Source organism: Euwallacea similis, chromosome 13 (assembly GCF_039881205.1).
Source record: "Euwallacea similis isolate ESF13 chromosome 13, ESF131.1, whole genome shotgun sequence".
NCBI lineage: Eukaryota > Metazoa > Arthropoda > Insecta > Coleoptera > Curculionidae > Euwallacea > Euwallacea similis.
The window spans coordinates 4,738,757-4,751,043 of NC_089621.1; the positions used below are offsets into that span (position 1 = coordinate 4,738,757).

General features: G+C 35.5%; 1 protein-coding gene across 3 annotated transcripts; it reads right to left on the minus strand.

The window, feature by feature from the left end:
• Positions 1-9,733: 9,733 nt before the first annotated feature.
• Positions 9,734-11,887, minus strand: LOC136412986 (uncharacterized). Of its 3 annotated transcripts, none has more exons than XM_066396274.1 (10): positions 11,744-11,885; positions 11,529-11,693; positions 11,319-11,481; positions 11,144-11,265; positions 10,849-11,093; positions 10,606-10,796; positions 10,271-10,539; positions 10,065-10,218; positions 9,893-10,008; positions 9,734-9,843 (listed from the first exon to the last, which is right to left on the minus strand). In XM_066396274.1, exons 1-10 carry the CDS (start codon positions 11,856-11,858, stop codon positions 9,785-9,787), a joined length of 1,599 nt encoding a protein of 532 aa, XP_066252371.1. In that variant the 5' UTR covers positions 11,859-11,885; the 3' UTR covers positions 9,734-9,784. The 3 variants fall into 3 exon arrangements, with proteins under 3 accessions (XP_066252371.1, XP_066252370.1, XP_066252372.1); XM_066396273.1 differs by having other exon boundaries at positions 10,065-10,224; XM_066396275.1 differs by lacking the exons at positions 9,893-10,008; positions 10,065-10,218 and having other exon boundaries at positions 9,740-9,843; positions 11,744-11,887.
• Positions 11,888-12,287: the final 400 nt, after the last annotated feature.

Sequence of the window (12,287 nt, forward strand, 5' to 3'; positions counted from 1 at the left end):
TTAAAAAAGATTCTTTTTTAATAATTTCGCTTTACTTAAATATCGTCAAAGGTTTCATTTGAATCAGTACGACCTGCTAAAATACTCTCAAAAAAATGCTTTTTAAGAGACTTTGATTTGCTCCTAAATTGCCATTCATTTTAAGTTACTATGTAGTAGGTACTCAAAAATTTACCCCTAAAATACTGGTTTAAGAAAAATATCTTCATTAAACCCGAAAAGGAAGTCAGCGCTTTAAAAAGCTTTATTACAAAAATGTTATTGCCTCACTCAACCCGATTTGTGAAGACTTCATGGGCCAAATTATAGACCAGCGAAATTTATGGGAAATTGGAGACCCATATTGCACGTTGGCTGAGCAAACAACCCATTTTGGGCGTGATGTGAGGGAGTTCTCCGCTTCTCTTTTTATGGCGTTAAACTTCTTGCCTGAGCAGGGCTTATCTACACTTTACACTGTAATTTGCATAAGAGCCTATTACCGAATAATCACCAGTTTAAGCTGAATACCAGGAAAAACAGAAACGTGAATTTTAGTTAAATATGACATTGTGACGAAGGTAAAAGGACAGAAGGGCAGAGAAAGCAATGAGAAGCAGTTTCCGAAAATGGCCAAAATTTGGACCGGACGCAATGCGAAAAAAGTGTCTTCCCAGGCGCCTGATTGCTGTTACAGGTCGGCCCAAAAAAAGGAACCAATGAAGTTTACCCTATCATTACACGTACTTAATTGGCGTGCCCGGTATATTGTAAACGATTAAGGCCGTTTTAAGTAAACAATGGGCGGCCAATTTGACGACGGCCCCTTTCGCTAATTTCAGATTTAACCCTCCCAAAATTGACTTCGAAATTGAGAAATTATCGATTGATTTATCGGGGGTGTATGTTTCGCTAGATTTGATTTTTCCGCAGTTTTGCTTAACGACCTGCCATCATAAGCTTGTTAGGATCCAACTGTCCCAAATACCCACCAATGGGCTCTGTATCGATATAAATCTGATCCTCATACCTGCTATTATACTTTTTTCTCTCACATTTACATATGGAGAAACTTCTTTTATAGTATATATCACTTCCTTTTAAATTTAGCTTCGAGCATTTAGGGCAGATTACAATGTATAATAACTTAATTTCTAAATTTGGGGGTTGCGTAAAGCAAACAGAACAAAGTTTGATTTAATATTGAGTAAAGGGATGGTTTAGATCTTAATCACTTTTAAATGATATAATGCATTTTTTCGTAATGGCCGTTTAAAGAAAATAACAGGGTCGTTTATTAAACCTCTGAGAAAGGGCGCTTAATAAGGGCTTGATCAACTAGGTATAACCAACGCGATTAATGCAATTCCCTCTGTACTTCACTAAACTCTGAAAAATGTCACAATCCCTTTTCAAAATTATAATAAAATCGAAATTGATACTTTCCAAACTTCACATAACAATACACTAAAAGTGTCATCATAAATTGAAAAAATTTATGGGTGCTTTGAACATCTTTCACCTGCATTCTGGGTGCTTCGGATAAAATCTACCATGGTACCATTTATGGTAATTCCGCCTCTGTTGACAACTATGACAATGTGTAATTAGTAACTTTTAACTTTGGTTCGAGCAATAAATATTCCTTGCAACCGTTAGGGCAAGGCAGAGTTGCCAGATAGAGCTGAGTTTGAGCTAAAAGGGTGAAAATATGTAAATTTTGTAATATAGAAGCCTTGAACTTCTAGAAAGCTATAGGACCCTGGATATTTTAATTTTTAAACTGAAGCTACATCAGTGGTATAGATGTTTTTTTTTCTAAAAAAAAAATTAAAACAGAGTGTATGAGAAATCTTTAACTTTGCTTAACTTTAACAGTGAAAATTGCGAATTCAAGGAAAGATTGTATTTAAATAGTGTCAATAATCAGTGGCGGAGCTACATTAAAACGTTATTCTCTATTCAAAAAAAAAATCAAAATTAATACATTTGAAGAATTTTTAGTTTTATGAATATATTCTTTGAAAATATCTGAAGTACATCACTGAATTTTAAAAGTAAAAATTCAAAAATTAAAATATGTTGTGCTCAAGTAAAGTGCCCAAGATCAGTGGCTCAACTTCAACCTACAACTAAACGTCCCTCTATATGAAAAATCTTCAGTTTATAGAAGGCCCACTTTGAAAGTTCCATGAACTATGTCGCTGAATTTGAAAGGTAAAAGTTCAGGATTGCAGTCTAATAAGAATAAGGGAAAATGGCAACATTGGTGGAATAGTGGGTGCATCTTACCAGGTGAACCCTAGTCGTCATCACCTGCCCAGGGGAGCCCCAAGTTTCAGCAATAAATCCATTTCTAGATGAATATCTTAAAATGGGCCGCGGGCATGGGAAGAACTGTGACAGCATCCTATGTATGTAAATGAAGTCGATGGCCGATTTCGGATGGGTTTATGATACTTGCCACAAGCCCAAAACCATCTCAAATTAATGCAAACAATGATCTAAAACAAACTCAGTGCTAACAAGTCTCTAATAAGTATGTAAGGGCTGAAAGGGTCACGTGCTCAAGATCCGTGAAACCCTAGGAGGTCACGTGCCATGGTATGCGATACGTATTTAAGGATGGGGAGGGATGTATTATGATATGTGGTGAAAACAATCAGTGTTTACTCTAATAGTGGTTATTGTAATGTAATTTGAATTGCTCTTGAACATGGAGGATGGAAAATTTTCACACGGGACTTTGCTTTGTAGCTATGAAGGGATAGTTTGGGACAGGGCAACATCTTGAATCATTGTAGCGATGAAATTGGTTTTAGAGTATTTTAAGCTCTTATTTGAGTGGTGTCGCATGAGGGGAGCCTTCGGGAGTTACACAGACACTTTAAAACTCAATATAGAGGCCTCATTTAATATTACAAAGCTCTTTACAAGCAGGGTAATCTCTCCTACAATAGACAAATAAAGTCATAAGTAACTAATGGCAAACAATTCTAGAATTTTTTTGGTCACTTAATCGTCGCGATTACTCATACAGTTAGGAATTATTTATGAGTCTTTGATTGTTGATTTAGACTTGTAAACATAAAAATCTTAGTAATTTGACACTTTCTGAGGGCAGAATACCTTCTAGCATTCTCGTCTATCTAACCACGTACATTTTAAGAACATTGAAATGCTTATAAGATTGAAGCCTTTAGGTACTTTTACGTTACTAATCATTTTTTCGATCTGTCAAGGATTGTCCATTTCTGAAAATAAACTAAACTTTTAAAGATGAAACACCCTCCAAGATCGAACCTTTTTAAGGATGATGTAGTTTCAGAAATAGAAATTTTTTGCTCAATAGGAATTAGTCAGTTTTCGGAACAAATACAGAATTTTGATAAGAAATCAAATGTAACTTTTTAGTGAAGGAACTGAATTTCCATTAAAAATATTATTGAAATTTTGGAATTTTTCTGTAAAGACTGTCGAAATTAGGGATTTAGAAACACAACTTTCTTGCAAATTTAGGTTCGTAGAGTGAAAATTATTGCGCTCTCTTATTTAAAAATAGGAATCTTTCTCTAGAGACCAACAACAATAAAAAAAATAAAACGTAAATCAAGATATTAAATATTTTCCGATAGCTCTCCGCGTCTAATAGGCTGGACCACTCTATATATACTTACTTAGAAAATCGTTGAACTTGTCTCGTTTAACTTTGAGAACTCTTAATAAAAAAGGAATTTTGATTCCACGAAGTTCCTCCAAGGTATAAATTTATGCAAAAAAAATTTCATGCTGATCATAAATTTCTCTAAAACACTTGCGAAAATTCAAAGCTGCAAAGGTTCTCAAAATTACACGTAATCCGATTCTTAAAAATTCCTTTTTTCTTTTGTTCACTTTTCAGAGGCCCTTCAACATTCACCCTGCAAAGGGTGAATATTATTTTTAGTTAGTTTTACCTGAGGATAGGGTGCAATTCCACCGCGACAACAACCCTTATTGGTGTGGGATGATATAAGCAAAAATTTTAAAAAAGTGAGTTATTTAGATATGAAAATCATAATTTCTCCTCATCTATTTATTCACATTAGTTGTTGTCAAAATCAATATTAACAATTATGTAAATTAATTGGATCGGTTTTCGAGACATTTGGCGTATTTCAGTATCCTGAGAGTTTCATTCATTTTAGAATTATTATGGTAAATTACGGTTTATGGCATAGTATTTAATACAAAGCAAAGTGGTATGACAAAACCCTCATAACGGACCTCTTAAGCTCTTTAGTGGTTGATTTGGGCAACACTACTCCGCTAATAATGGAATATAGAGGGGTTTAGGTATGTATTTGCCATTATCACTACGAGAGCCGTTTGTCAACGTAAGTTGACATGCTTTATTCATTGAAGAAATTCGAGGGGTAGCTATACACCCCCTAGTGCCACCACTACTCTACTTGATCTCGTTTCTCTCTTTATTTGTAAAAACTTAAGTAAAATTGTGTGGAGTAAAAGTTGGAAAAATAAATTAACAAAAACTTATGGGGGCTCGAATTACGTCACAGAAAAAATACCGGGGGGTGTCTCCTGATCTAGACACAAAAACTGGGGTTGGCGTAACGCGATGTCGATTGCCAACTGTTTTTGGGGCCCCGCCTCCCCTCCGTGCAGCGCGTGCCCTCACTTTTGTAATGATATACAGGTGGTTGAAGAAGAGGAAATCGGGCCATATGCGATTTCTATGGTTTGACGTAATTTCGTATACTTTCGAAACATCTTTTGTGACCATTGAAATTGGAAATGTCATCTCAAGCACTCATAATTCCGCATATAGTCACTGCATGTTGGCCGATAGTACCGGATTAGTCCCATTCATTTCAAAGCCTCAAATATTTACCAATAAAAGTAAACAATAATTGGTTGGCAAACAGCTCCGATAGAATCAAAAGGGTGGAACAGCTTCAAATACAAAAGAAGGAATAACTATCCGGACATGGTATTGTTTTCGATTATGGATTGTTTGGGGGCGAATTGTATGAGGGGTTTAAAGCGGGGTAATTTGTTGAGCAAACAGTGGTTAATAAATTAGCATAAAGACTTAAGACAATGTTAATAAACCGATATAAAAACTTTTTAAGGGCCTAACGAATAATAAATTATGGTTTTGCAGAAACTAATTCGGACCACCCAGATTTAACTGATTAAATAGCCACTGAGAGGGGTAATTTGGCTACTTAACGAAAGAAAGATGACAAAGAGAAAATAATGAATATGTTGCTTAGTTTAGAGGCAATTATTGTGGTTTTTGGTAATAATGATCATTTGCATTTGTCCAGCAAGCTGAAAAAATAATATCCAGGACAACGCAGTTTCCTATAATAAATGGTCAAAAATTTCAGCAGAATGAAGCACGCAGAACCGACCACTTGCATAAGCTCTAGCTCAAAATGTAGAAATTTCTTTAAGAAATCGATATTTCCCATTCCGGTAAAAGAGATATTGATTAACAACATCATTTAGATGTCGACCAAAAGGCCACTTAAAGGTCACTAATACCAAATCGCATTAATAATTTGTTTATTCCTCGTTAAGCTAGTGCTGAATCTCTCTTTTCTCTTCCCTTGAATAATGAACTCTCTGCATGCATAAATTTTATATTATTTTTCGTTCTTTTTGCTTTCTGGTTCTCAAGACCTCTTAACATCGAATACCTTCCTCGCGTGACATAGACTGTGCTATGATGAGAATATAACGATGATCACACCTCGTACAGAAATTTGATAAGATAATTACCGATAAAATGCATAATTCGTGGTTATTGAAGCTTAAGCCTTCAAGATTCAAATTTAGGATCTAATCGAATCTAATCGATCACTGGGAATAACTGCCTTGAATCTTTCAAAGCCAAGCAGTAACTTTTTATGTTATGATTTTACGTAGCCCGAAGAAAGCACGCGATCGGGATTAAATGTAATCTTATAACAATAATAAGGCGATATCTCTAGGATTTCTGATGAACAAATCTGAATACATAACTCTGAGTAAATGCGGAACAATTTATAGGAGAACCGCATGCGTTATTTGATATTTTTGTAAATATTTTGAAAACTGTTAGAGATATGTTGAATGCGAGAGAACCTAAAAATGTACTGACGAACTCTAACGAAACACTTCCGCCCTATGATTATCTAGGAAACCGATATTAAAATCATCCAAAGAGTTGCCATGTGGCGTATTGACATGTTATTAATTAGCACCCTCTACCAGTACATCTATATTATAGGATTTTTTTTAATGAATTTAAAGGCACCTAACAATGTTGCATGCAACAACCTATTTTTTCTAAACAATGGAGAAATTCCACATGAACTGGATGACATTCTCCTTAGTAGATGGATGAAAATTGTGGAAAATGAACTCAATGAACCAATCAAAATTCTTTTGCTGCAGATTGTTCCGATTTGAGAAGTGAGATAAGATTGAATCACTATCATCCAATAACCTGGATGTAAACAGGATTTCAGAAAAGCCGAATAAATCGATTTAGACGTCTTTTTCTTTTATGAAATCGTAGCAGTAAACGAGCCCAAGTAAGTGATTCGCTACCGTTCCGAATTTTAATACATATTTATTTTCACCTTGTAGAACTTGAGTCAATAATAACTCAAAATTAGATTTAACCGATATTATACATACACAATTGAAAAACGTTTATTCCATAGCCAGGGTCGGCCTCAGCAAGTCTGGTGTCCCGAGCAAAATTTTCAATCATCGCCCCTCTCCCCCAAGAAAAACTGCCTACTAGGAAAGTCCGTCGCCCTTCCTGGTCCGCTGCCCTGGGCTGTCGTCCAACCTCGTTCCCCTATAAGGTCGGTACTGCCTATAACCATCCTAAGTCTACAGTACAAAATTTGTTGCGGTTTGTCGGTTGATCACGCACTTGCGTGTACATTCCTTTCAATAAAATCCACGTACACAAAAGAATCCTTCAGTTAGATTGGCCCTATTATAACAACCTCTACAAAATTTCAAAAAATTCTTTGAATACAATTTTTTACATAGGCTGCAGCTTCGGCCCTCCCTGTGTGGGAACCGGATATTGGTAAAATTGGAACCTAGTTTGTTTTTACCTGGCCATTAAAAATGACTGCCCTTGTTTAATGGGTAAAAACGAGGGCTGCAAAACCGCAAAAGATATTTGAAAATATGCCCCGATTTATTAATATTTTATAACATTGGTAACAAGGTAGATTTGACTTCGGGCGCCCAACCCTTTTAAACCATGGAATTATTAAAATTTTTGGAAAAAATTGGTTTAGGCTCAGCGATTTTTTACGCCCCAAAAAAATAATCAATCAGAGCCCATTAGCAACTCACCCCTTTGAATGAATTATTACAGTCAATAGGGTGTGAAGAATTATTTTCATTGGCAATTATTTTAGGCATAACCAGATGATTTTCAATTTTCTAATCCCCTTAAACAGGAAAATTTCCTCAAATTCGTGCAGATACCGCCTACCTCTTTTGTCGGTTAAAGAAAGGAAGTCATTAATATTATAGTACTTTCTAGGGCTTTTTTGTCCAATTTTTTCCCATACAACCCAAAATACTGCCATTAACATAAAAAATAATTAATTCAAGAGGAAGGTCCACGATGAATAAGATGCTTGGATGAAATAGATGGCTGAGACCTGCCTACGAGACATATGGCGGCACGAAAGCCGTAATATTACAACCCCTTCCGGTGTCGTCGAATATAGAAACCAACGATTTTGGTTGAAAAACATGGCGCCAAATTTGTCCAGAAGCATGGACACCTCACAGACAGACAAGCTTCAACTAGAAACTCCTTGGAAGAAAGTTGCTTAAATGTTGATGTGATACAAGTCAAAACCTTCAGATTAACTAATGTCTATAGTAATTTGTCAGTTATTTCAGTGGATACTTACTCAGTTTATCTATCTTCTCTTTATTTTGTTAAATTCGTTTAAAAACGTCCTTATTTCCCGAACTGAAAATTAAATGCACTAGTTTACATAACTTCACAAACCACGAAGCTCGATCGGCCTCATCAGGTAAAACATATCGACACGTGTAATCTCTTATCGATTTCCCCATCTTTTTGTGCGAATGCAAATACATTGAACGGTTTTACCCTCGCAGGTGCCTTTTGAAATTTCACCCGTTTAAGGCATCATCAAGAATCACTATGCACAAATGACCTCAATTTTTTCAATTTTGCGAGAGAGGTTTTAGCCTATTTTTAATTAGACCCTGTATAACGCCCCTTGGAAATAATCCCTCGATTTGGGAGACCCACTGCATTTATGGAATGGACAAAAATTTATAGGAAATGATTTAGATGTTGGTTTATGTTAGATTGGTTACACCCATTCGCAAGATCGTAAAGAGGGTCGAAATTGGCGTTTACGCGGTTGAGTTATTAAGGGAGATTTTTAAGAGATGAGGTTTGCTACTTAATGTTAAAGTTGGTTTATACTGAATCAGCTAACGCAATTATATTTCATCATGTGCTTTTTCCTCCAGAAAAACTTCCGAGCTGCTTAAAATATGCAGTAAATTGAACAAGAAAAATCATATTATTTGAGGCGAGGTCGAAAGGAATATTGAGGGTTTCTATATATGGTAGGTAGACGAAATTACGTAAACTACTGTTAATAAAGTTGAGAATATAGATCGCATTTCAATCTCACAAGATTTTTTCTTCTAAAGATGGTGATAGAAGTTATTAGATGAACCTTTTATTTTACTGATTCATTAAAACATGTTTTGATAAAAGGAAAGAGATGCTGGGGAATTTTTTATTATTTCTCAGTTTTCAATTAGAAGTTATTTTGTAGGTAAAAGTTATAGTAGTTGAAAAATTTGACCTAAATTAACTAAATGATTCAACGTTATGGCCTGGTGAAAAAATAATTGATTTTTACCCTGATTAACTTTAACTGAAAATAATACCTCTACGTGTGTGTACCTGCATGATGCGAAATTAAAGATGAAGCAATACCTATGTAATCATTCATTATTATGCTTGAAATATATACTTCCAATTTCAATTATTATACTACCAATTGAATGCATCCTTGGGTTGGGTTTCAGTTGTTTATAGGTAAGAGGTACTAACAAAATTGAGAAAAATTGCTTTTTAAAGATATCTTGATATTATGGTGACTAAATTTTTTCCCGTTTCTCCAAATAATGAAAACACCTAATATTAATGAAGTATTTGGGGTAAGAGTAGGTTTCTTAGTTTCTCGAGTTTTAACTATTTTAAGAAAATTTTAGATTGGATACAAATTTACAATTTAAAACTTAACAATATATTTAAAATTTAAATATAAAAGGTATCTAAATGTAAATCTTGATGTTTTGGTGATTACAATTTTCTATAATTGGAGGGCTATTTTAATGATTTACAGTTTGGATACAATCAAACTCTATGCTTTACTTCTGAACTTTTCGGGCGATAATTTATGATTTAAAAACATTGAGCATATTGACAAATATATCAGATATAATGCATTTACCAAGCAGTCAATGCAATCACGAATTTGACTGGATAGTAGAACTGTATGGAAGAATGACTACTTTTCATTTCTTGGGAGTATGAAAAGAAGATCAAGAAAGATAATGAATTAAAAGTTATTGCAAATAAATAATGCCAAATTCAATATCTTGACTACATTCCATCTTCGTTATATTTAAAATGGAAATAACTGCAATTTAAAACTTCTTTGTTATCAAAAACTCAAAAAAAAAAAATTGTGCTGTTTACGTTTCCTTCAGCGACACACTACTCTACCATTGGTTTCCGCTTCATTTCTGGCAAGAAACAGGTGAACACAGCTAGACCTGCAAATACGAAAATATCCAGACAATCAACACCTTCAGTACTACTCACAAAAATATAGTATTCCCAGTATTATCGTAAACATTTGTCGGTCGATTACTATCAACGTAACAAAGAATGTGGATAGTATCAGTCCTGGGACATTTGTTAAGGCATTTGAAGTTGATCTGGATTCAAAAAATGTGTCTAAAATAGATCCTCTTATAGATTAACCTGAACTAACCTTATGGCGGTAGGAAAAACTTCCAAATTAACTAAAGTTATGGTTGAAATTACTACCCCTATTGAAGCCATTGTACAACCCATAGCAATTAACTGAATCAGTTTCGACTGAACAAATCCGATTATCAAAGATGAGCAACTGGCAGTCAATAGACCTACGACTTAGATTTCCTGGCTTATTACACCAAGCATAATTCAGTCGCTTACAGCAAATAAATTTCCTCCCCAATCGGTCAACTACGAACATGCCCAATACATGACCAGGAATAAGGGAGCTTGCCAGGGCGGTAAAGCTTCCATAAAATATCCTGTTTTTCTCAGTTTTTTGACACATTAGACTAGAGGAATTACTTTCTAGAGCATACAACTTTGGTTCCAATACGGGATAGATGAAATCCATTCCCCTAAATTTTTCTAAGGACTGAGATCCTGAAGAGACCATAAGCTTGGAAAGGCAAATGTTCAGCTGGAGGATTCTGGAATTGTGAGTTAGGATGTTAACAAGAGGTGAGTAGTTTATTGGGGGTGGTAACTAGAGCTACCCAATAATAATGAGGGGGGTTTTGAGTAAAACGAGCAAAGTTGCAATTTTGCGATAACGCGTAGATGTGGCCGTTTTTACACTTCTACAAAGCCGGTGCAGGAATGATTTCATCTGTTCCCAATGGCTGGTAGGCTCAACATAGTTAAGATCATACGGCTGGATCAAGTTATTCAGATGATCTTCGTGAATCTAAACATATTTAGTATAGGAAGTATAGAAATAATCTACGAGTTTTAATTACTTTAAAGTTGTCTGCAAAGCTGGAGTTATTAATGGCGAATAACTGCTTGAGTAATAGGTGCGCCAGGAAGTTTCGCCCTATTAGCAGATAGAATCTAGGGCTTTCTTCTATGAGAGCAGAAACACATGCTAGAATGAGGCTAATGCCCCCACATGCAGCAAACATGGTTCTCCAAGGTGTTAATTGCTTGAAAGTTATCCCACCCAGAGTTATGATTGTTTGAGTTTCAAACAGTATTACTGAAACTATGTGTACATGTTAACACTTCGATAAAACCCACTGCAAGCTAACGTACCAATGGTAATGACATACCCCAATACATAGAACATATTACAGAACATCAACCAAAACCCTCTATGTTGTTTATCAAGTATTTCTACCACTAGCAGTTTAATTTGCAGGGCGTTGACTTCCAGTCTAAATTCACCCAAGTTGGCAAACGTGAATAAAACTGTTTTAAACATGTTCACCCTACTCCCAGTATTAATGTAGCCCCTATCATTACATAAACATTATAGGAAAAAGCAGCTACGAAGGAGGCTGCAAAGATTCCAATGAGGCTGTAGACCAAATATTTCTTCCTACCATATCTATCTGAGAGGGGGTTCCCCATTAGCTCCCCCAACGAGCTGCCTAGATTTCGTTAATGATCATTCGAAAATAATGATTTGATTAAATACCAATTAGAAAGCATACAAATATGCTCAAGGAAGTAATTTCAGGGATGATCAGCTCATCGCAAGAAGATAAGGAGACTGCGAAGCTCATGGTGACGAATGTGAGGCCCTGCAAGAGGTGACAGGCACATGCCAGGCCGATAATGAATTTGTAGTACAAGCCCCAGCCTGGAAAGGCAATTCTGGATACTAGAAGCAACTGAATTAGCTAAAGTTACCGGTGTGCTTTAAATAGTCTTCAAGATAACGTTCTTCAGTTTCATTTTGAACGTCCATGATTAGGAAAGTTTCAGATATGTTTAAACACAAAATTTCTAAAAATGGTTGGCACATCTGACATATGCCAGACTAAACTGGTGTAACGGGATGCAGGAAATTTCGAGATAATGTTGATGAGAGCATTAAGCCTGGTTCACACGATCCTGGAACCTAGAAAAGACCGTCGGTACCAGTAGTCGTAAAGGGCGGAAATAATCTTGGAAAAAAGAGGGAAATGGTTCCTAAGATAGGCCCGATTTATGTAGAACCAGCTCTCAAAAACCTGGAACCTTGGCTTTCTTAACAATATTAATTTTCTAAGACCTGAATCAGACCAAATGATATCAGAGTCAATGACGCTCATTTTGGGCCAAAAACTTCAAGAAAGGGTTCTTTAAAGAAGGAAGAAAACAACCGTAAAACGTTATACATTTAATTTGAAACTAAAGACTTTTGAATGATCATCTGGAATTCACCATTAAAATAGAAGAATTAAAAGTTTTT

What these genes read in the sequence shown, in the direction of transcription:
- LOC136412986 (XM_066396273.1), bottom strand. Translation starts at nt 11,858, where the DNA reads ATGTGCCAACCATTTTTAGAAATTTTGTGTTTAAACATATCTGAAACT. An exon ending in GCTTTGCAGACAACTTTAAA is followed by an intron (nt 10,797 to 10,848) that starts GTAATTAAAACT and finishes AAATATGTTTAG; the next exon opens with ATTCACGAAGATCATCTGAA. An exon ending in GGGGAGGAAATTTATTTGCT is followed by an intron (nt 10,225 to 10,270) that starts GTAAGCGACTGA and finishes AGGAAATCTAAG; the next exon opens with TCGTAGGTCTATTGACTGCC.